The following is a 24,639-nucleotide window of genomic DNA, read 5'->3' as shown; positions in this document are numbered from 1 at the left end:
CTACATAGAATGTTACTTATATGTGTTTCCTATAACCTTGTTTAATCAATTTAAGTAATCTGTGCACACTTGTGAAACCATCACATTGAACAATGGTGCGTGAACTTTTTCACATCCCCCTTCAATCAATATCTTCTACAATTCCATAGCTCTTTTCACTTTGAATATATTTTTTCTGTATTTCTGATATTTCATATTTTAAATGTAATTTTTTATTTCTATAGTTATATCACCCATCTAACTCGCTCATGTGTAAGATGGTGAATCTTTTCAGTTTCAAGGTCACATCTGTGGTTGGAACATCTTATCTCTGGAACAAGTTGGGAGTATTCGGTGATGTCCAGGCACCTCTAGACAAATGGCATAAATTTGTACAACTCCCAACCCAAAGTTGGGAGAACTGAGAGCATTTCCTGTCATGTAGAGCTGTGTTTTTCTTCAAGCTTCAACAAACTGAGACTTCTTGGCTGAGGAGTCTTTATTTTTCCACGACAGCCCCAGTGCTCATTACTGGACAAATATTTATGGATGTTTTTATTTTAAATGGATTTACAGTAACACGGCTAGCTAGTGACTCCAGTAGTAATCAAAGCCAAAAGCTAATTTTGTCAAGTCAAACTTGAGAAGTCATAAGGGATCCTCAGACCTCACTTCGAGAACCATTCTAGAAACCTGGCTTGCATAACTGTCTCAAATATTCTGATGCCTTTAAGTGATCTGATTCTAAAAAAAGGCCTCAAAACATGCCACTACTTAAAGGTCACATGGCTCAATATCGGTTAATTGGATTCTCAATGGGACATAAAAAAGCAGAATTAAATTCGACGTGCAACCAGGTATATCAGGGTTGAAGCGCCCACAACTTGGAACCAAAAGTGCACAGACTTGGAACAACCAAGATACCATATATAGCTTCAATGGGTGGTTTAATATGCAGTTTGTACATTCAGGAAGGCTGAGATGCCCTTCTGCACTGCACACTACCAGGATCCGCCCCAGCATTGGACCACAAAGGTTGTGAAAACATTTCTCAATTAATCACCTTTGTGTCTCCTAGCTTAGGTTACTTCTTCAGATTCTTTTTCTCATTCACTGATGTGTTACAACTTGTAGAAAGGCAAATCTGAGCCAGATCGGTTTCACTTGCTTACAATGCACTTTTCTCTATTTGACATTTTCTTGAAGCCAGTGACAAAAGGTTTTCTGTTGACTCTACAAACAGTTTTAATCCTTTGCAAGATCCCCGTTTCACTAAAAATCATCTTGCTCTACTGGCAGCACACAGCTGCGGTTGTCAGTGTGTATATAGACTATATATGCTATAGCAACTATATCTGCAGTGGGCCCACCAGGGATCCCGTCTTTATCCTCATCTGATTTGTGTTTGTTTAATTCACAGCTCAGAGGGGGGTGTTTCATTTCCACTCAAGGCTTTGGATGGAGACGGGGACTAAAGTAGGCTGGCCTCCCACTGTGGGACAGGAGTAGACAGGTCAGTGCACAGACAGGAGCCGCAGGTATGGAAATACACTGTACATGGAGCAATGAAAACAAAACAAAACAAAAAAACAGGCTTTAAATAACCATTTGAACACTCTAAGGCCTCTCCCTAAGGTTGTGTACACATTGTAAATGCCTCGAAGCACACTTCATGCTTGCTCAAATGCGTGCACAGATCCAGAGGAAATTTCCATCTGTTCAGCATGCGACTGCGAGGCAGTAATTCAGACACTTATCACTGTCAGGTTCACAGTCATGCTTTCACAACAAAACTCCTATGAATTCCAATTAAATTGCATGCTTATCTCACACATCCAGTAATAATTTTGTATATTTTATCCTCAATTCAGGTCTGCCGCCTTAGTGAAGATAAGTTGGCTGGAGCTGAGGACGACATCAGGGTGGTAGCAAATTAAGGGGAAACTTCCTCTTTGATGGTTACAACCACTATCACATGCAACCGATGTCTAGGGGTTGCAAACAGACATTGTAAAAATGGAAAACACTGACCTAGAAAAATACCAGTTTGCCATGTAAATGTGTCAATTTGTTTCACTAAAACAGAACATCCTCTACTAAAATAAAGTGCAATAGTTTACAATGATCCTTTGAATAGAAGATATTTACATTAAAGCTGCAACAATTAGTCAATTAATTGATTAGTCAATCAACTGAGAAAACTAATCAACAACTGTTCTGATGATTGATTAATCAATTTGATTTGATTATTCCATTAAAAGCATTTTTTTAAGCAAAAATGCCAAACTTGATGGTTTCGAATGTGAGAATTTGCTGCTTTTTGGTCTCCAAAATGATCATAAATTGATTCTCTTTGGGCTTTGGACTGTTGGTCAGACAAAACAAAGCATTCAGTGACTGTACTTGGCTGTAGGAAATCAGCACTTTGGACAGTTTTTTTGGTGTTTTACGGATCAAACCGATTAATCAAGAAAATTATCAGCAGATTAACTGATAATGAAAATATTTGTTAGTTGCAGCTCTAATTTACATGAAGCTTGTTGGCATGTCTTTGATTCTTAAGCAGTTTGAGCTACTATAATTTGGTTATGGTTCTTCTTTAGCACCTGTATCAATTCAAGAGGTCACTTGCATTATTGTCAAAGCCTTCTTTACTGGTTACACCACACCTTATTGTCTTTTCTTTCCTTATTGTCAACCAGCAGGCAGCGCTGTGTTCACACGTGAGGCGAGAAGGAAAGCCTCCAGAACATTCCCTGTTTGCTCAACACACTCAACAGGTGAGCTGTCAAAGGATGTGGGGGAGCGGGAGACTGAGAGATCTGGAGCTGTGAGAGACAGAATGGTATGAAATATGACGCCTATCACTGAACAAAGAGTTTCTAGTCGGTGTAGAGCCACAGTACAACAGGTTCACATTCACGGCCATTCCCGCAGTCCAGGAAAAAAAAAGAGCTTTTAGCAGCTCCATAAAGCTGTCACACTGCACTCACTGTACACTTTCCCCTAGGGGCTGGGTGTCTGAGTGGGAGCCTTTGAGACGACAAAAAAAATAGGGATAACACAAGTGCTGCCACAGTGCACTGGTCTTGGGAGTGGTGTACTGTACATGCTGTACAGTGTTTCTAAAGTTTGTCCGAGCCTAGCTGTTGCTACTGCGGCAATCAAGTCTTATAATAGGAGGTTTTATTAAAAGGGAAACGCATATATATTTGCATTGCTCTGATTCATTTAATCTCTATCAGCAGTATTATCTTTAGCAGGAGTCTTAGCCCTTAGTGTGTTGTGTAATAAACCATAAAGAGGAAGGATGGCTTACAGGGAGATAGAGATGAAACATATAGTAACAAAAAAGATGGAGAGAACAGGAAAAAAATGAAGAGACCTGACTGAGAGAAAGGGGACAATAAGGCAAGTTGGGAGTAGTTCAAAGAGCAAAGGCCACTGCGTGTGTGCTGTCTCAAAAAAGCACACAGCTTGAGTTAAATCTCAACCTGTTGCTGAGATAATGGAACATTTGTTATGCAAAACCCCAGTGGGTTTACAGCAGTGGGTTCAACACCCTCTGCAAACATGAACATGTCAGTGTGTCCTATCTCTGCGGCTCTCCTCCTCTCTGCCCCCGAGAACTGCACCTTCAGCCAGGGGCTGGGTGAACTTTATCTCAAAAATGCAGTAAAAGTGGGTTGGTTTGGCTTGGCCACAGTTTTTAGTTTCATCATAGTTACAGTAAGAGGGACCGGACGCTGCACATCTACCCACTTGCACACACAAGAGGCAGAACAGCTGTTACGTCTGTAGAGGGTTTAACTTCCAGGAAATATGTGCTCTGACATTCGATGTAAAACATTGCTGGATGCTGAAATGTCACATTTTAGTCTGGCTATACATGTCCTTTGTTATAGGTCATTGTCAGTCTGTCATTGTACTAATGAGATCTTTCTTTCTGAGAGCAGTTGCTATTGTGATTAATGTTTTGTTAGCATCTATTTAGAGTGCTCTCCCCAAGGGGAAACATCAACTGTTTACACCTGCACTCATAACCTTGAATTCTGGTAAAAATAATATCAAAGACAATGTGTGTGTGTGTGTGTGTGTGTGTGGTTGTCTTGATGAGCCGTGGACACAGATGGAAGCCTGGGAGGCAGAATCATCGTCATTGTGACCGAGGCAAACGAATAAAGACGCATATAGGAGATTGATTTGACAGCGCTGACAGGATCTACAACTTTGTCAAACGTCTTTGTCTTGCATCGAGTTGCCCTTTAAGGCGTTAGCATTTCACTCATGCGGGAAATGAAGAGGCTGTTTGCAATTCTGTGCGATTGTGACATTTCTGGGAACAAAAGGGGGCAAACAACAATTCGGATAAATCTTTAAATTAAATTTTGCATCTTATTTGTCCTCCGCAAGCTCTTACTTGTGCATGTGCTCCAGGCCGGCGAAGACAATCACACTGTAGGACAGACCACTCTGCACCAGGAAATGAAGAGAATACCTGCGGGGAGACAGACAACATAAATAATAATGTACATGATCCTCCCATATTCAACTTTTGACATGTGGTTTCTTGGTTTGTCATCTACTGGAAAACTTCCAAAGACACACGCCTCTTCTGTATACCAAGCTACATTAGACTATTTGCTCTTGCCATCCACATCCTGCTTTGTCATCCCTTACTGTCATTAGGAAGAGAAGAGGAAATTACAGCATTATGAAACCACAGTCACACCATCAGCCATGTGAGGCAAGACCATTGTAACCAGAAATGTGTCATTTCCAGTCAGAGGACTAAAGAAGAAAACAGCCTGACAGGATAGTGACCATCAGCATCACACTTTGTTTTTAATTGATTCCCATGCCTTTCAGCCGCAAGATTCCTTATATCACCATTAGGAGGGAATTGTCTGTGCATGTGTGCGTCTGGAAGACTTAAATCCACCTCTCTCTCTTCCTGTGAAGCACACATACACACACACACACGGTTCAACAGCAGCAGCAGCTAACAGATGGGCCTTTGAAGGGCGCAGTGTGTGATGCTCCCGACGTCATGCCAACCCCCAGGAGACGAGAGATGCCACACTGTGTTAGTAGTGAGTCAACAAAGAGGGCAAGGGCATCAGGGCTTTGCAAGAAATAAGGAAGCATAGGCCGGGTGAATTAGATGAACTGCTCAGCAAATAAAATGGTTAAGAATGTAGTCATGCCTAAGGGAGGAGGAGGGGGAGATATCTAAAATTCTTACACAAAGGGACAGTGTCAAGCCTGACCTGTTGGTTTGGGTAGTATTAATCAAACATGACAATCTCTTCATATATCTACACAACCTAAAGCAAACTCTCTGCCCTTTGATGGAGGAAAATGTTCCGACTGTTCACCGATCTCTGATTGTTTTCTCCAGTGACATTCAGAAATGAGCTTGTCTGTCTGACGGAGAGGGAACACATCCTAAAATAAACCAACACTCTGCAGCATCTGTGTGGCAGCTCCTCCAGGGCTACGGCCAGGTGCCCTCTAAGACAGCACAGTGTGTATGTGTGTGTGCAATGAAAGTTTAAATTACTATGTGTGAGTGTGTACATGAGAATAGAAGGATGCAAATGCAAGCATGTGCACAGATGCATTCATGCATTACACACGAACAAGCTGCATTGGCAGAAGCTGATTAGAATCCTTATAAGTAATAAACACGTGCATGGCTCTACTGTAAGTTAATGTGACCTTACTCTATTTGACAAGTTTATCTAATAATTTGACATATTCCTGTAATTACTGTATAATTTATATAGGTGAACATGTTTAAAATACTTAGCCCACAGCATTCAGCCAAGTATAATAAAATACCCTCTGCTGGCTTTATAAAATATACCTGCTTATAGATATTTATAGAGGATTATAATGCATTAATTACTGTAGCAAATAAAAATCTCTGGCAGGCTTTCATGGACATAAACTTGTATTGATTCTTTGGCCCCATTTGGACAAACAGGCTGTCATGTCAAACGGACAGGATGAATCATATTTTGCCATCAAGTTGGCCAGTCCATCTTCCTGAACTCTGTAATTAATTATTTAATTTAATTGTCATTTGATATTTGTGTATCTATTTGTATATACTATATCGTCATTTTTACAATTCTTGTTTCGTTGCCCAGTGAACCAGCAGCCGATCACAGCTCAGTGACTACAGTGCAGTCGTTTTATTTTCGAATTCTATATTTCAGTTCCTTATTTTTACGCACATTCATGTATTTCTGTTGAATTGCTAAAAATGGAAACATCTTCTGATTCCAGAAATGAGCCGAGAGGACGTTTACAGAAGGTTTCAGGTTCTAACATCTTAACCGCCACTGTATATTTATTTACCTCTACTGGATATTCATTTTTTTTCATGTTAAAATGAGATTCATGAAAATGAAATAAAAGAGAAAACCAAACATTTACAAGCAGAATCTGAAACATTTACCTTTAAACTACAGTAAATCAACAACATAAGATATTTTTTTATCAAGATAAAACATTGAAACAAAATTATTATTATTGTGATAAAACTACCTACTCATATGAAGAGAGGGCCAACTCCTTTTTCATGTAAATTTATTTCGAAAGATTACAGATTTGCTTTATTGATGACAGATATCCGTGTCTTGTTTCTAATTCAGGAACATATTACACTACATCACCTCTCCCGCATAGCCACAACAAATGATATCATCCAACCGCAGCTCTGTGTTAGTCGTACTATGTACATGAACCCGTCTGTCTGTAGGTGATCAAATAAAGCCCTATCACCCATTACCTGATGACCAGGTAACATTTCACCTGGTTAGCATTTTCCTACTCGCTGGCTGCCTGTCAGGCTAATGTTTCCTATGTTTGCTCACACACACACACACACACACACACACACACACACACACACACAGCGGCACTTTGAGAGGCACTGCCAGAGGTACAGTGGGTTGTCTATTACAGGGTAATAGCTTTCTAATTGGATATCAGTTACCACCCGATCGACCCATTTGCTTTGGCAAGGATGAAGGGAATGAGGATGGAGTGATGGAGAACGAGGAAGGGAAGGGCAGAAGTGAAATAAGAGAGGGGAAGACGATGGCATAAAAAGGAGAAAAAAAGGTGTAGGCAAGACAATTAGTGGAATAAAAGCAGAATAAGACACGGCAAACTCACACTTATTACTCAGAACATGTCCTCGTTGTCCTCAATAATACAATAATTAACACTGAAATAGGCAATTGTGCTCCTTCATATAAAAATCCACCTTAAAATACTTATTAAATAGCACATAACTCATTTTGTTCTTCAGTACCGTATATTTCTCATTCCAACAGGCAACCTACCATATGTAGAAGAAATTGATGTATAATGTTAATTGGCCTATATTATCATTTCAGACCATTTAAGTAATTACTGACTACTAATTATTAATTAATACTGTTTAAAATGTTAATTTAACAGTTAATTGAATTCCCATTAAATGACACAAGTAAGTCATGTTGTGCTCTGTTCTGTTTTCTGTTTCATTTCAAAATTAATTACTCAACATGTATAAACAATCTAATGTCAAATCGATATAAAATATGTTTTTCCTCTGACAAATTATCATTTGCACTTTGTGCTCGGGATACATTCAATTATTATTCAATGTGCAGACAGTGTTCACGTCTATCTGTTCAAATCTAAGTAACAGGAGCTCTAACTAGCTGTTAATGTACAAGCACAACTCCACAAATTCACCATGATGCTAATGCTAGTTTGCCAGCAGACAGTCAGGGTTGGTGTTCACTGAATGTTAGCCCACTCTGACATGCCATTCCCTCTCTTATTCAATCCTTTCACACTCAGTCTTGCTTTCTATGATTATATCAACGACCTTTATGCAGTGCAGTCACAGAACTGGTTGTGTTTTGCCCTAGAGGCTTAAATGGAAAAACTTCTTCCACTAAAGGCCCTTTTCTCCACCTACATATAAAAAAATGCATTTTAAATTAAGGCTGCAACTAAAGATTATTTTCACAATCGATTAATGGGATCATTTTCCCAATTAATGATTACCTACTTTGTCGATAAAATGTTAGATAATAGTGGAAAAATGTGTTTATGTGTTTATGATTTCCCTTGAAATTGCTTGTTTTATCTAACAAGCAGCCAAAAATATTCCATTTGCTATCATATATGACAAAGAGAAACAACAAACCTTCACATTTGATAAGCTGGAATCGGCTTAACGTTGGGAATTGTTGCTTGATAAATTTAAATTTAGAAGAATAATATATTATCAAAGTAGCTGCCCATTAAATTTCTCTCAATCAACTATCCGATTTCCCCTCTAGCTGAAATGCTCACATACATTCCCTGTGGTTTATTGAGAGGCATTATGGGAAATGTAGGAAATCACTAACTGAAGCAGAAATGGACAAAGCAGAAGTGGCACATTTCATTACATCGTTCATTACAGAACATTTCATATCACAATTACTGAAGCATGAGAGCGACAATATCCTTTCAAACAATTCAGCAGCATATGAAGATGTATTTACAATAACATCGAATTGGGTCACGGCCACATTCAGCAGAAAAAAAATCATTGGCAAGTATCTGATACACAATAATGTGGGGAGGAAAAGAGGAAGGAAGGAAGGAAGAAGTGAACTATAACCGGATAGTGATGAGAAAGAAAGAACTGCGGGATAAAACAGCTGACAGCAGTGAGTGACTCACCAGCCAAAGCAGAAGAGAGCCAAGTAGAAGCCCAGCAGAGTGGCCACCACATGTCTGATGAAGGGACTGGTCTTACTGGGGTGGAGGTAGATCCGGAACCACACAGCCATTAGCAGGGCGAACAGCTGACCCGCCACAAAGTTAACCTGCATGTGAAGAGGGGACACAGCACGACAGCATTGTTAAAGATTCACGAAATCAGGAAGAGAAACTGATTGCTTAAGCTGGACCCACACCAAGTTCTGTGATAAGAGCAACATTAACGTAGATAAAGATATGAGAGTGAGACTTCACATGATTCACTGTAGAATATGTTGAAATATTGTACAGAGGGTATTAGCACACTGGTCACCAGCTGTAAATACAAAATAAGGTAAAGCCTGGAGCCCAGATACATGAACATAAATGTCTCATTTCTGAAAGGAATTTCTCCAAGGAGTACATGTGCTCCTAAATAAAAAATTTAGCAGCACACAAAGAAATTTAGAAGAACAGTGAAAAATGTTCAAGTAACACAGAGTTTATTAACTCAGAAATGGGCCGACTTCTCCGCAGTTTATGTTTAACACTAAGTCATTGCTATGTCTTCCTGTCTTAGCCCATTGTCAGCTACCACCTGCTGCTGTTTCTGCTGTGCTTTGCTGTGCTGTGTGTGGGTGTGTTCAGGTCTTTGTCAAACAGACTCAACTTTAAATACACTGAGGGCAGCCTGATGCAAGATCTGTATTCTGAGAAAACACCGTTTCTCCAAGGGAAGCATCAGTAAGAGAACAGGAACTGATCTATCATTCACTTTTTCGTGTTGGACCGCAGACAAGAAGTTAATTCATTAATCAGGAACAGTCCTCAATGTGTGTTTTAAACTAGAGCTGCAAAGATTAGTCGATTAATCAATCAACAGTAACTGAATTGATTCAGCTACTTTGGCTCACCACTACCAGAGTGCCACTACCTTCCTCCTCCTTATAGAGGCACTGAACAGACTGGTGACTGTCGGATGAATGGCAACTGTAGGTGACAAGGAATGCAAGCAAAATAACCAGCCATGAGCAGCTGCTGTCAGACTCAGCTTTGACAGTCACTAGAAGCAAATTCATGGCCCTTTGTAAAAGTTTCTGTGTGGTGCTTGTGTTGTAGCTAAGCTAACGTTAGCAGCTCAGCACTGAGAGGCTGTCCAGTGTGTGTGTGTGTGTGTCTACGGAAGAGTGTCAGTATGTAGCCACAGCCCTGCTGTTTATCATGTTAATAGCCCCTTTTACACAGCCTGTTCAAGGCTGGAATGTTGCACCTTTATTCCGCCTCGCTGTTCTGTATAAAAGGTATGGACATGGAGTGGGGGAGGGAGGGAGTTGCTCCGCCAATAAGCCGGCTACGGAGGTGGTCACAGATTTCTTCACAGTAACTGTTAACAAAGAGCACTGTGAAAAAATTATAAATGCTTTGCAGAAACTTGCAAGTACTCTGACTTTTTTTAAGTGTTATGCTACTGTTTTTGAATGTATTAGCTACAGTAGGCGTGCACATTGTACATATCGGTAATTCCTTTAATCAACTATGTTAAATCATAACAAATAAAAGATCATTGTTGATGTAAATTCAGTTACATACATGATTATTTTCATCCACTTTTGTGGCTAAGGGGTTAAAACATGTAAAAACAAAAGTGTGGTTCCAGCTGCAGTCTGTCTACCTCTACACAAAGAGACAAGAGAGATCAATCTCTTGTAAACAATATACAGTATGTATTATTATGTTGTATTTGTGCATACATTCTATCTGACAGTTCCCATTAAAGCTGGGTGAGAGTGGGTGTTTGAGATGCTGTTTCATCCCCTAATGGCACAGCAAAGAGGCTTTACTCCAGACAATAGTGAGATTGACTGGATCCATCGAGGGAGGAACAATGGAAACCTTTTTTTGATTACTAACCTTTTATCTCTACTCGTCCGGAACCATATGGAGTAAGATAGAAAGGATGAGGCATATACATCATATCCAATTGATCTGACTAGATTATGTTAACCTTAAACTTTTTGACTGGAACACAATCATGACCACAGCCCACTTATCGAACTGTGAATAGTTATTTTCTCTTTGTTTGGCGTGATTACTGTAGGTAATGTTTGCAGTGTTTGTGCGTATATGTCCTTTCACCCTGTGAACAGAGATGGCTCAGGGATAATGTTTAATGTGTCTCGCTATTAAAGGTAACTGTTCAGGATTTGTCTGTTGGTGTTCGTAAACACACAGTATTCAAAGTTGGCTGCCCTGTCCGCTGTGGCCTCTCTGCTCTGCGTGCGTGCGTGCGTGCGTGCAGCTCAGCCCCGCCTTCGGTCAAGAAGACACACAGACCTGCAGCTCTTTATACATTCATGACACAGAGACACAGAGCAGAGCGGAGCAGAGGAGAGAGACGGAGACAGCATTGTAACCCGGTAGCTCTGCTACAAGTCCCGACCTCGCACTCCGTGCTGTTATTAGCTGGGGACTACACACTCCCTGCCCAAAGGTTGATGCCCAGGAGCGAAATAAGCAAAATAATAAGAAAATACATGAAGAGGGCAGAGTCTCTGCAGATATATACACCACCACACACTTCTAGTGGGTCATAAATGATGATTGAGAGGGATTACTTTTGTGTGAGTCTATACATTGTTTTTTCGGAAAATCCTACGTTGAATGCCTTTAAGGATTACTCTCATCATGATATATATTGTATACTGTATATATGCAGAAAGTAAAACCTTCAAGACTTGTTTTCTTTCTTTTTTTGTAAATTGTTTCTGACTTCAGTCTCCTCTTACAAATGGAAATACACAAACAAACTGAGTCTGCAAGGCCCGTATGAGTGATTGCAATGCAAGAGCTCTAATTCCAGTACAATGACGTCAACTCACATTTGTGGTTATACATGGTCCGTGACTGTACACATCTTTTGAAAACCATCTTTTTAGAGTATTAAAAGGCTGATTTGAGGCGAAAGAGAAGCAGAAGAAGAAAATCCATAGAAGGCACAAGATGGAGAGGCATTTAAATTGTGTTTTACACTCTATGCTGATTCCAATGTTTGTTTTATATCACGTTCGGTGATGCGTATCTGAAAGCACAATGGCATGCTCATGTATATAGGTCATGTTAACAGATCCGTCTGGCCAGTGCGAGTGAAAGGAGACACCATAAACGCCATCCATTATCTATGGATCCTGCATGATTAATGAGAGAGAGAGAGAGGGAGGGAGGGAGGGAGAGGGACAGATATAGACTTAAGTACGTTGGTCCTTTAGTCTGTATGGCTAACAGATGTAGCGACAAATCATCTGCTGCATTAGCCTGAGTGTATCATATCAGATGGCATTTGGCAGCGCATATTGGGGTCTTTGTTTTATCCATGTATACATGAATACACACACATACACAACACACATGAGCCTCAATAACAGGAGCTGGCCTCTTTTGTTCTTCTATTGTCATGGATGGTGTTGTTCAAGGGAGGACCAAGATGTGTATAATTCACAAATAATCCAGCAGGAGAACCTAAAATAAGGATGTGAGCTGGTCCTGATGCTACTGTCCGTGAGTCCTGTACACTAAATCTATACAAAACAATCAAAATAATCCAAGTCATGACACCGGCTATCTGGCCATTCTGTCAAGGTGTGTCATTTTAGCTGCAGATTGTGTTTCTATGGCATCTGAAAGCAGACTACCAGTCATCTACCTATCTGTTATGGATCAAAGGCAAACAACCCAACCCTGGGTGTGTGCAAATAAAAGATGAGTGCATATTGACACTGTCAGCTATTTCCATATTTCAGCCATGAAAAATACAGCAAGCAGGCTTATTTCTAGTCCAAATGAATTCCCTACTTGTGTGAATCACTGTTGTTCTGATCTTTGGTGTCACTAATCTGGCAAAAGTAGACCCAGGTTAAACCGCGAATCATCCCCTCTCTTTCTCAAAATCTAAAGTGCTTAAAAATAAAATATGATGCCTTGGTAATAACGAATCACATCAAATAACCCCTCTGGCTTCCCCTCCTAATGTGAGTCTCTTTTTCAAACAGTGTTTACCCAATCTGTAGCTTTGGAAGTCATTTCACGCTTTGATTACTTCAAGCTGCTCTTTAGGAGAAGAAGTCGTCATTGCTGGTTGGTTGAATGAAAAGCTGACTTTGCCGGTGTGTGTGTGTGTGTGCGCGCTTGCCCACAGAATGACTGACTAGCTCATTTGCAAACCAGCAAACATCCCACACGTACTATATAGACACTGATTTATCAAAGCAAACCACGGAGGCAAAAATAGCCAGGAATGTCAAATAGTTAGGAGGGTTACAGCATGAATCGAGCTAGTTTTTCTGCGCATATGCATTTGCATGGACTCTGCCTCCAAAGCACATAGCATGTATGTAGTTTGTTGGTAAATTAATCTAAAACAGTAGGTATATATCTACTATATATCTTGGTTTATTGCAACTACTGTTCAAGTGCATGTTTCCTTGACAAATGAACTAGAAGTTGAACTTGACTCTGGAGAATTTCTGTCTCTGTAATAGCCTGATTGTAAGAGTGTGAAATCAGCCCCTCCCTAGATATCAACATGTTCCTTTGTAAGGAAGGAATTTCATATGGGGGACTGGAAGGGTGTGACAGAGGAACTGTATTGTTCAAGGCAACAGCAGAGCAGAGCTGTGGGTGACTGCTTGAAAGCTGTGTGGTAAAAGCAACTTATCAACTGTGAAGCGTCTATTTTTAAGCTTTTCATGTAATAAGAAGATTAATACTGCAGTGGTTAACTTTTTTTACAGTAGTACATTTGATTTTGAAGCATAAATAATGACTATAGAATAAAAGAGAACTTGGAACTAGATGATAACTGGAAGTGGATTCATGAAAAACTTGTGGAGCAGCCCTTCACTGAGCCTCTTCAACTCTTACTGCTAACTCACACGCCCTATTCACTTTAAGAAGTGTTGCACAGAAAAACTTGAGATGTGGAGGAATTTTGAAGCAGTTCCTCTTCCCAAACCTACGCACCTCAGTCATCAGTTTCTCATAAATGACAAGTGAACAGAGCTATCAAACTCAATGCTGACAGGGCAAATAGAACATCTATTGCTTTCTAATGTTACCCTTCCAACAAACATTTCTGGATTTGTAAACAGCCAATTTGTGTCATTTGTTATTTAAGATTAGTTAAACCTGCTTTTCTTTGGTGGTGGTAAGATGCATGGAAATCATGTGTGAAAAAGCCTGCTGTTGTCTCTTCATGCAGAATTGTAATTGGACCTTTTGATTACTTGCTGATTTATAAGACACCTTCGGTAGCACTCACTGAAAAACTACCATACAGAAAACACCTCTGATGGATGAACTGGAACACACCTAGAGACAGTAATTAAGACTCTTATTTAGTTCCAGATCATAATGATCATGATGACTGCATGTCAAAAAAACCAATCACTTTAAAAAGTACATTTACCCCTTGCAGGATCTCTCACCACTGTATGCTATGGGTCCGCGTCACTTTACATCAGTTAATTCAAGGCCCGTCTTCAGCTACTGATGTCATAGTGTTCACAACAACGTAAAAAAAAAGTATCACTTTTTTCAGTGATTTTGAATGGAGCTCTGCTGTAGTAGAGTGACATTGGAAGTGAATGCCAGCAGTTGTCTGAGTAAACAGAACTGCAGCAGTTCTATAATCTGACCGCATGCCAGTCGACTTGTTACATTTCACTCACAGATGTGATTTTACACTGACGCCACAGCACCCTGGCTGTGATTCCAGTCTTATATTAAAGATGCCTTCCACATAAATGCAAAGATTTATGGGATATGTAGCAACCACTGATGCCTCTTGGGTGTATAATATACTTTACAACAAAGTTATGGCAACTGTGGTAGCTATTGCACTGCACGACACAGTGAGATCTGAAAGCTTAGAGAGAATATCATTTCTGATGCCTTTTAACAAATCCTATGACTAAGTGTTTTTTTTCCCTCAGCCTGTTGCCAGTGTTGGGATTGTAGTTTATTGAATAAACATTTTGCAACAGACAAGCTCCTGTGCCAGGGTACATTGTTTCTTCATTCATAATACATAGATCTCTTCTTTCATTATTGATTCACTCTGAAAACAAATTTACCCCAGGGTACAGCGCTCTTATTGTTTCCGAAAGTAAGGCTGATTATCTGTGCTGCAGAATGCTTTCAAAGAGATTCAAAGGGGACAAGAGAAAGAGGAGAAACTATTTTGGAAAAATGCACTGCAGTAAACCTGCTGAAATATTGTCCTGGTGGAAAAAAATAGACTAAACAGTGTGGGGGGAAACTGGGGACGGGTTGGAGGACCAAAAATAATGAATGAACTTTAGTTGTGTCTGTGGATAAAACCAGGAAACTATGCCAATTACTAGCAAACCAGGGCTTTTAAACAAAAGTTGGGACCGGTCAGTATAGATTTTGATAGCCTGCTATTCTCACTCCTACCAAACTCCATCAAAGTGTGCTTGGAAGAGGACAGACATCATTATTTGTCACCTGTATAAACCCTAATGACTGTGTGGGAATATTGTATGTTTTCTGTTCTGTTTTCTTATACCGTTATATGTTTGTTATAAGTGTTGCTAGTGCCCACAACAAAAAAATAATAATGCTATGCATTTTGCTACCGTCACAGCCCTTTCGGCCCTCACAGAGTGTCTAAGATCAAAATCATTTAAATCAGAATCTAATTGTAAAAACATATGTAAAATGCATTTCTTCTCATTTTCTTAATTTGTCTTTATTGTCTTTATTGTCTTTATTGGAAAAATGGATCCTCCTGTTCTTCACCCAATCAGGATCTTACTTTGGCTGGTTACCGGGTAAAAAATATGTCAGGGAGCTCTGCAAATTTGTAGGTGGCCTTATCAGTACATCTTAATAAAGCTACAATCTAATGTGACATGAACACTAACCAATCAGATTACACCTCTAAGAGAGAGGCTTTGTTTATCCATACAGTAGAGACAACTACCGCCAGCTAGAAGGTGAACGTGGACATTTCAGCGACTGTTTCAACAGAAAAAGGGAGATATTCATTCATGGATGCTAACCTTTTTCACAACTGAATTTTAATTAAATGTTACAAATTGTGAAGAACGGAAGAGATTTGGCTGAGGTGTGAAGATGAGGTTAGATGGGTGTAGTCCAATCGTCACAGTTCATCACTGGTTCATTAACATTTTCTCATCAAAACACTTTATTTTGGTGGCATTACCCTTCCGTCAAAACTTATTTTCTATTGGAAATTAGTAATATTTAAACACCATTTCTAAGAGACAGGGTTGTGGCAGTGAGCACTGTCCAAGCGTACAAATAAATGTGCACTACATCAACTGTTTAAGCTCTGTTAAGCCTTTGGTTTAGAGTTGCGTTGGGTGCTTGGACCTCAGTATATCTGCTTGCAGGTCTAGTTGTTTGTTGACTGTCGATGCAGAACTTCCACCCTTTTACATGTTACATCATTTGTCTCAACAGAAAAAACAAACAACCCAACAATGAGACAGTAAACACTCCAAGAGGTCAAATAAACATCTCCAGCACACACCCTTAAGCTTCAACTGGAGCTCTTTTTTCCTTTCGTCTTCAACACGCTTTCATCTAATCTCAATACCTGAAGATACAGTCAAACAAATATTACAGTGTGTATGGACCAGAGAGACACAGCGAGGCAGGCAGACAACATGCAGATGTTTTGATGGGTAGCAGGCGCCAGTGAGAGATTAGTGCTTAAGGGCAATAAGCTGTCAGGCAGTTCCTCCTGGCAGCTGTGGCACAGGGCTCGGCTCGGCTTTAAGAAGCTACATTATAGACTGACACACACAGACTGGCAGAGGGAAAGAGGCTGGGGGGGGGGGGGGGGGGGGGGAGTCACTGTGGATGCATTGGAAGACAGAGATAAGCCGGCTTCCTGAAGCTCATTCCTGAGTGAAATAAAGCGTGCACGTCTCTGTGTCTGCGTGCGCGTAAGGTAGAGAAACAGAAAGTTCCTCGGGGCAACTGTTCACCTTATTCTAAACACCACTTCCTGTATTTTTCCTTTTAATTTCTGTTTCCCTTTTTAACTTGCTCCTCCTATTGTTATGCTCTGTGTCTGTTTCTCCTGAAATGTATCACCAAAAGAAATGCTTCACTTGCAGTCATTTCACTACAAAGATTTAAGAGCTTTTCTCCCTCTGCTTGTGTTTTAATCTAAGTCATCAGCTGCAGGTGTGCATGTTGGAGAGGAGTTTTCGGAAAAGACAGTGAGGGTGTGAAGAAAGGAAGGGGGAGACGAGACGGATGGCGAGTCATTTTTCCTCTGGGCACAGCTTTTCCTCTTTCCTTTTCTATTAAAAAAAAAAAAAAGAACAAACCACCACAGGCAGCATTAAAAGCTACGCACTTCCACTGTTCACCTGCAGCTTTTGGAAATAAATGAGGAGCCTATAAAGGAAAAGTCGATCCAAAGGTCTCACATATCTCAGGGATAACAGGATTCAGGGATAAAAGGAGAATTTGCAGCTAATCTGATCAACCCCCGACGACTGACACTTTCTAACCTTTATTTACCTGCCTCTGCGGGTCTGTGTACGATCACAGGTCTGGAGAAAATGCAGAGCCTAAGGTTCCCATGGGGCACTGAAGCAGATAAACATCTCTGTAAAACTGGCTTGTTGAGTCTGACCTGCTCTCTGCAGGTGCACAACACGCTCTTTGCTTAGAAAATGACTAACTCCTTCAATGAGCATCACACACACACACCCACACACACACCCACACACACTACTGGGGTAATATCACTTTTCATAAATAGTACTCTTCCCTCCCCTCCCAGAGCACGCTCCATGTTTAGCACACAGAGACTAAAATAGTTCCTTTTGCAAAGAGCAGTATAGATTCCTTCCTATCTGAGCCTTACTCACAGCGACTGGTGGGTTCATGTCTGTGTGTGTGTGTGTGTGTGTGTGTGTGTGTGTACGTGCATTTGTTTCTGTGTGTCTACACAAAGTGGGGGATAAATTTAGACAGTTATTAGCATAAAACCCTTTTTTTCCGTGTCATTAAGTCACACCGCTCCCCATTCCTCCACCCATTCAGCCTATGTACGTGCGCATGTGCACACAGACGCTTCAGCCCTGCTCTGCACAGTCTCATTTCATTTCCATCAGCTGTAGTCCACAATGACTCATGCAGATTCACAGCGCTGCCAGAGTGGAGGGAGGGACTCAAAGCCTCAGAGTTAAACTCAACTAGGGTCACACACTGTATTCTAGGAGGAAAATGGCTATGGAGCATATATGGCACATTACAGTACACATACTGTCCTCATGCTCCCTAGAGAGCACTCTCTAGTGCATATAGAAGCACACGGTTGTCAGCAGTTTTCATGCTAGGTGAGAACTGGAGAGAGCATTGATGTCTAATTCCCGCAGAGGATTAAAAAACAGCTGGTGATAAGAGTGTTTGCAAATGTTATAAAGGGTGTGGATGGAGCAAGGAGAAGCGAGACAGAAACACACAGCTTAGTAATGTTATTTCTGGAACGGGGCTGCAAAATGTGGCGAAAATGCAGGATATAAGCAAGAAATTTAGCTTTCCATCGCAACAGAAGAATGTAGCCAAAAAAAAAAAGCAAAGTGGGGAACGTAATGCTGCTTTATCTTTACCTTGTGAGGCAGCTGGATTCACAAGATCACAACATGACGCGTCAGGTTATGTGAACACATGCTTGCAAACACACAAATTACCTGCAGCCAGACAAAGACACGGGCAATGTCATGACTACTGTAGTCTTAGCCAATAAATGCGGCACAATTGTTCATGGCTCCGAGGGACAGAGACTTTTGTGTGTGTGTGTGTGTCTGCGTGCGCTCAGTGCAACTAGATCATGCTGACAGTATGGGAACAACAGTATCCTTGTTCTCTGCACCAATACAACAAAGCTTTGACTTGTTTTGTGCCACTGGCAGTGCCCCCTCTATGCCCAGTCCCAAACACACACATTAGAAAAATCAAAGACAAGAAAAGTTTGACGCTTTTTGACAAGTTATTCACCTCAAGTCGCCAGTTTGTTTGCTGAATAAAATAAATGAAAGTGAAAAAAATCCCTCAAAATGCAGAACTAGACCCGCTCCTCAAGACGTTAAAAAAAAAAAAAAAAATCAAATTATGGGTTGGTAGCCACGGATTTATGACAGTCATAAAGGCTGATATAGTGGATGTTGGAAATAATAAGAGAAGTGCCACACGGATAGGCCTGCAGCGTGGCGCTCTCCTCTCTGAGCTGATCCACAGATCCCAGTCAGGCTCTACAGTCAGGCCGGCTATTAATAGCCAAACAATCAGCCATTCCCCACAAGGCAGCCAGCAGCAGTGGGCCAGAACCAGGCTCACAATGTGAGTATGTGTATGTGTGTGGCTCCTTTCTTAAAACACATCAGCCCGACCAAAGCAAAAGAGATTAAAGGCCTGCATTTGGTCATCTGTGCTCTGAGCAGCCTATCCTTGTAGTCAATGGGGGAGAAGGATGAAGTCATGTTGTCACAGCAGGATACAATTACAACCTGATGAGTGACCTTGGTTTGATGCAGTCAAGCTCATGTACACAGTACGTTACCATGTCAGCGCAGAAACCAACGCTGAGCAACAAAAAGAGCAGGAGGGAGGAAACGAGAGGAGAGCAAGAGGCAGAGAGACAACATCTTGTATATATATAATTAGCCAAAATTCTCTGTAGAAAAAAAATTCCTGTGTGGGCCTTGCAGACATGGAGTGCCAGCCATTGTCTGCGTACCCTTGAGTGCAGACACGTCTCTCCGTCTTTCTTTTATCTACTTCTACTGGCATTTCACGTTTCATGCATTTCTCCGGGAGCTTTGTTAGACGAGGTTTACCTGGCAGTGATAATCTGCAGCAAGGCCAAATAAAAAGGTATTTTTAGCAGATAAATTAAGAAATTGAATATTGCTGAGTAGTTATGTCATGTATTTTGATTTATTCCTGTTTCCTGTGGGTGCACCTCTCTTCCACAGCACTAGATAATGTGCATGCATAAAAACATAACCGGGAAACACTGTTTGACATCCACTTTTCACACGCACATAACTCTTAGCAAACAACTGTCAGCAGCACAATCAGTTGATTTATAACACTTGAAACAGAAACACTACTTGCAAAGAGACATGGCGAGAGAGAGAGAGAGAGATAGGGAAAGTTAATAGGACATTTGTAAGAGTTTATGATGGATTTTTACTTTAATACTCTGATGGTAGGTAGTGGATATAATGCAGTGTCCGAAATTGACTTTTTGACTCATGAAAAAGCATATTCAATGTCCTCTGTCCTCCTCCCTCTGCTGCTGGTTGAGGGCGGAGGAGCTGCCGTCTCAGCCAGCCGCTAAGTTTACAGGAATTTGCCACATTTGAAGATTTGTGGCAAACTAAGCTAAACTGTTAAGCTACATACAGACGGCTTTAAACATTTGTTATGGACAAAGCAGTTGAAAATATCTCTCTTCCACATGCTTGTGGTTGTTGAACAGGTGTTTTGATAAGTTACTCTTATCAGGTTTTTAACTCGTGAAGCTTTTATTGCTTTCTCGGTAACGAGCATAGTTGTCGTCGACTCAAGCAAATCTTTTGTTTCACCTGGTTCACTGTCTCTTCACTGTAGCCTCTCTGCTGCTGTCCGCTCTGAGTGGAGAGGACAGAAGCAGCGTGCCCGTAAATGGCAGCAAAATACGGGGTAGAGACTCTCAGCATAGTTTTTTTTTTCTGTTCATTTGGCTAGGGCACTCTGAAAAAATGTATTTTTTATTGCATGGCTATTTTGGTACAAACATTTACCCGTCAGTGTGGCAGATAATCTTGTAAGATTTACTCACCAATCAGAAAATCCACCCGCATTTAGCGCTTGGCGGGTGTTAATTTTGGACCCTGATTGTGTCATTTGTTATTCTAAATAATGTTCAAATCGATGAAAAAAAGTTAGACACATGTAAAAAAAACACATATGATGCACGTTTCTAGTCTTTAGGGACAAACATAAGTTATTTCCTTTGAGTCATCATGACAGATATTTAATTACATGACTATTTTGGTACAAACCTTTACGCACCAGTGTGGCGGATAGCCTTCCAAGATTTACACGCCAAACAGAAAATCTACCCGCATTTGGCGCTTGGCAGGTGTTAATTTCAGACCCTGATAAAATGTGAAAGGCCAACGCAGCTAATAGGCAGTGAGTCACGAGTGCCGTCTCGAACTCTTGACCGAGGAAAAACTGGACAGCTGCCTGCTCTGCTCCCCCTTATTTCATTCACATAGAACAGCCAGAACTTTCCTTCTAATATCTGACACAGCCTCTAGCCAAACTCATCGCCCTCACGTCGTTTGGGCATTTCTTCAACATGGAATGTATAAAGACCGAGGTTCAAAGGGAGTTTATGTTGCCATGCATGATCAGTCTTGCTTTAATAAACGGGCTTTGGAACTGCTGAGCCTCGAATAATGAAATAGTGCAATCATCGTATCTACAGTAACTCTGAAACCAGAGGGCATCCTCCTCTTTTATTCATGCTTTCAAGCTTTTCTCCATGTGTGTTCAGTTTGTAGCTAATCGTCCGCATGTGTAAGAAACTTGAGGGTACACTGGAAAGCTACATAAGGATTGGTGGGAAAATGGTTGGAAGAACAAGCCCAATTGGCTCCTTTCAACTAATTTTGTCCCTTCCCTGGTGGGCTTCAATCCTGTCGCTCTGTGGTCTAAACTCAGAAGCATGAACTCCCAACAAAAATATAAACCATTAATGAGTACTGAGCCCCCACTGAGAACTATTATTACAGTACATTCATTTACATCCACGAGAGCTAGACAGCTTTGGCGGAACGGGTCTGATTTTGTAGCTCTCAAACACATTTCACTTTTAGAGAAAACGTGAGGTTTATGAGTCACATAACACACAAGAAGATCCACACGAATACAAGCAGGACTGCCTTGAACGTTTCAGAAGCTCCAATCCCCGACAATACAAACACGCCATGCCTCATTGGTAGCGTTCAATCTGCCCACCTCCACTAAAAGGTCAGTATTACGAGTGTGGCAGAAGGCGTTTTGTCTGCTCATTAGCTCGCTGATGATCAGTGTGAAGCAGAGCACTTTAACAAGTTGGTTCAAAAGACAGATAACAGCCGTAAGCCTGTGGAAAGCAGCACCTAAATTTGACTTATGCTGTCAGTTAATACGTCCTTGTAATTATCCCTTCCAACTCTGTAAAAATAGTTCCAGGGAAGAGAAGAAACACACAATATTCACAGCTTTGGCAGCCACTACCTAGCCAGAAAAGAAAGCAGTCTGTTGCTATGATACAGCTTATATGCAAAAGTCCTCAAGGTGTACTAACTAGCATGAGGAGACAACCTTTAAACGACAGACAACCTTTAAACAACAGATCTTTACAAATGACTTAGGGCTCTGGCAAGAATCTGCAGTCAAGCACTCAGATCTCAAAGCTTTAGAACGACTTCACAATACCGATCCACTCAAAATACGCTACTCAACACTCCACAATAATGTTCAAGTATTGGAAGCGAACGCAGCACTAAAAGGTGGATTTTTCTGTAATGTTGTAAAAGACTGTAAAAGCTAGGCTAATGTTACATAAGACTGTTAAGTAACTGACATTTGCCTGGCTGGGTGAATGTTCTGTGGTTGTTTTACTATAGCACTGCTCTGATATGTCACTACTGACAACATCAACTTCCCCAGAGCATCTGGAGTCCCATTTCACAAGTGTGATTTACAACAGGAGTTCCTGACATGCCATAGCACAATACAAGATGAAGTGTCTTGGTTGGCACACACATGCATGTTCCAAACTCATGACACCTTTGATCTCTTGCTTTATTTCACACCCCACAAGAAAGGAAAAAACAAAAGAAAGAAAGTGCGACAGTGAAACTGAACAGAAATTGAACCTTGTATCTAGTTGCCGTCTCATTGCGGTCACTTTCTGTTTTCAAAGTGGCAGCAGATACATTGCAGCAACACTGAGGTAGCGGTAGGCATGCACATGCTGGTGTCAGAAATAGCTGAAGTTTCATTGACTGGAGAGAGACGAACAGCCAGTCATCTTGCAAATGTCAAGAATTGTTGACACAGACAGATTTCGTTCAATTCGTGGTTGTGTGCTTAGACAAAAGCTGGGCTCCACCTTCTCACAGTAGGGTGGTGATGAAGCCCTGCCAAATATAGACCCTCACAATCTGAACCGCCTCAAACTTGACTTGAATCATTCCCATTTTTTTGAACAGGCATCTGATCAAGTCTTCACTCAGAGAGCTGAGAGTTTATTTCATTTTATTCTACTTTAACTGTTGTATACTTCACGTAAATGTTGTTTTAAAGGAGATTATACACATCAAAGTCTCTTTACAGGTCTACTGCATATGTGAATTTAAAAAAAAAAGTACAAGTCACTGTGACTCAGTGTGACATCACTTGAGTCATCATCGGTTGGGGCTGAAAACTACAAGTTTGAACATGTGCAAGATCTTGAGGTGTTAAAAAGAAGTGAGATTATCAGAAACCTGTAGCCTCCTCCTCATCTCTGCATGAGACTAGCCGTTCAAGGCTACATTAGCCTCCACTAGCATAACACACCCAAATCTCAAGACTGAAGTGTTGGCGGTTAAGTTGAATTGTGCGTAATGTAGGTTTTGACAAGGAAGAAGAATGTTTGGAATTCAAAAAAGAACGTTTCTGGATGCTGTTGCATCTATTTTGATCCGTTTTTAAAAAAAAAAATAAAAAAACTGTCCATTGTGAGTCTGACCATGTTATAGTAGTGCAATGCTAAATCACTTAAGTACTTTTTGTTATTAAGTAAAGCACTTTGAATTGCCTGTGTTTAAAAATGAGAATTCATATAAATTGAATGGCATATGCCTTTAATCACAGATTATTTTGTTGCACAGGTGATCAGGTTCAACAGAATCAATGGCAGAAGGCCTGGAAGGAGAAAACATTGTGAATCAATTTTGCATTTAGTAGCCGAACTTTTCAGATGACAGCACAACTTGTACTTAGGGACGATCAATACTCAGATTGACTATTTATTGGAGCGTGGTAGTACTGAGAAGAAAGATGAAAGAGGCTTGGTGAACGTGTCAGAGTCTATCTGTTCCTGTGAAGGTGAATCAGCTGAATGCCCCTACAAGACTTACCTCAATGGAGTTACAAGTGACAGTGCAAAGTCACACTGATAAATATTCATGTCCTCTCATTCATTTGGGATGCACCTCCTTCATCCCGCTGGACTCCTGGCCGTGCACGGTGAATAAACCAGAGAGGGACAGCTGTTGTACATAAGTATGAGGTTTGTGGAGAAATTATAGGTATCAGTCAGATGTATGACTCCTAACACAAGGACTAAAATGCTATAGAGACCTGACTAACATAACTATTAAAAATGGAGTTCACAGTAAGAAATACATACAGATTAACTGTGACAGCCCTATTATAACCAGAGACAAATCTTTAAAGCTTAGTTTGCTTGTTAGCATTCATCTTTTTTTGAGGAATATGAAGCTGTTAAAATGATTCTCTAAAAACATGGTCTCTATGCTGATCCGCGCCATTCCATCTGAACATTAAACCACCACTCCAAGCTGAGAGTGCATGCTTTTCAGCACAGAAACCCAATCCACCCTCACAACACCACGCCATTACCATTAGTAATGAGTTCGTGTGGACATTCACTTTTGTGGCGACGCCAAGCACTCGCCTGAGTATATCTACGGTGGCTTGCCTAAAGTGTTCTATCACATAAAAGCGGAGTTAAAAAACAAAAAGCTAACAACACTGTCATGGTCACAAGTTTCCTATACTATGACACAA

At 40.7% G+C, this 24,639-nt stretch overlaps 1 protein-coding gene across 1 annotated transcript in view; it reads right to left on the bottom strand.

The window, feature by feature from the left end:
* mboat2a (membrane bound O-acyltransferase domain containing 2a) overlaps positions 1-24,639 on the bottom strand; it is a 43,814-nt gene that overhangs the window by 12,328 nt on the left and 6,847 nt on the right. Inside the window, exons 2-3 of the mRNA XM_044375195.1 lie at positions 8,719-8,864; positions 4,400-4,477 (exon numbers count right to left, since the gene is read on the bottom strand). Of these exons, the coding sequence (XP_044231130.1) occupies positions 4,400-4,477; positions 8,719-8,864 (224 nt within the window). The remainder of the gene's footprint in view (positions 1-4,399; positions 4,478-8,718; positions 8,865-24,639) is intronic.

This window comes from Thunnus albacares, chromosome 15 (genome assembly GCF_914725855.1).
Source record: "Thunnus albacares chromosome 15, fThuAlb1.1, whole genome shotgun sequence".
Taxonomy (NCBI): Eukaryota; Metazoa; Chordata; class Actinopteri; order Scombriformes; family Scombridae; genus Thunnus; species Thunnus albacares.
This window is presented reverse-complemented; position numbering and strand designations above follow the sequence as displayed.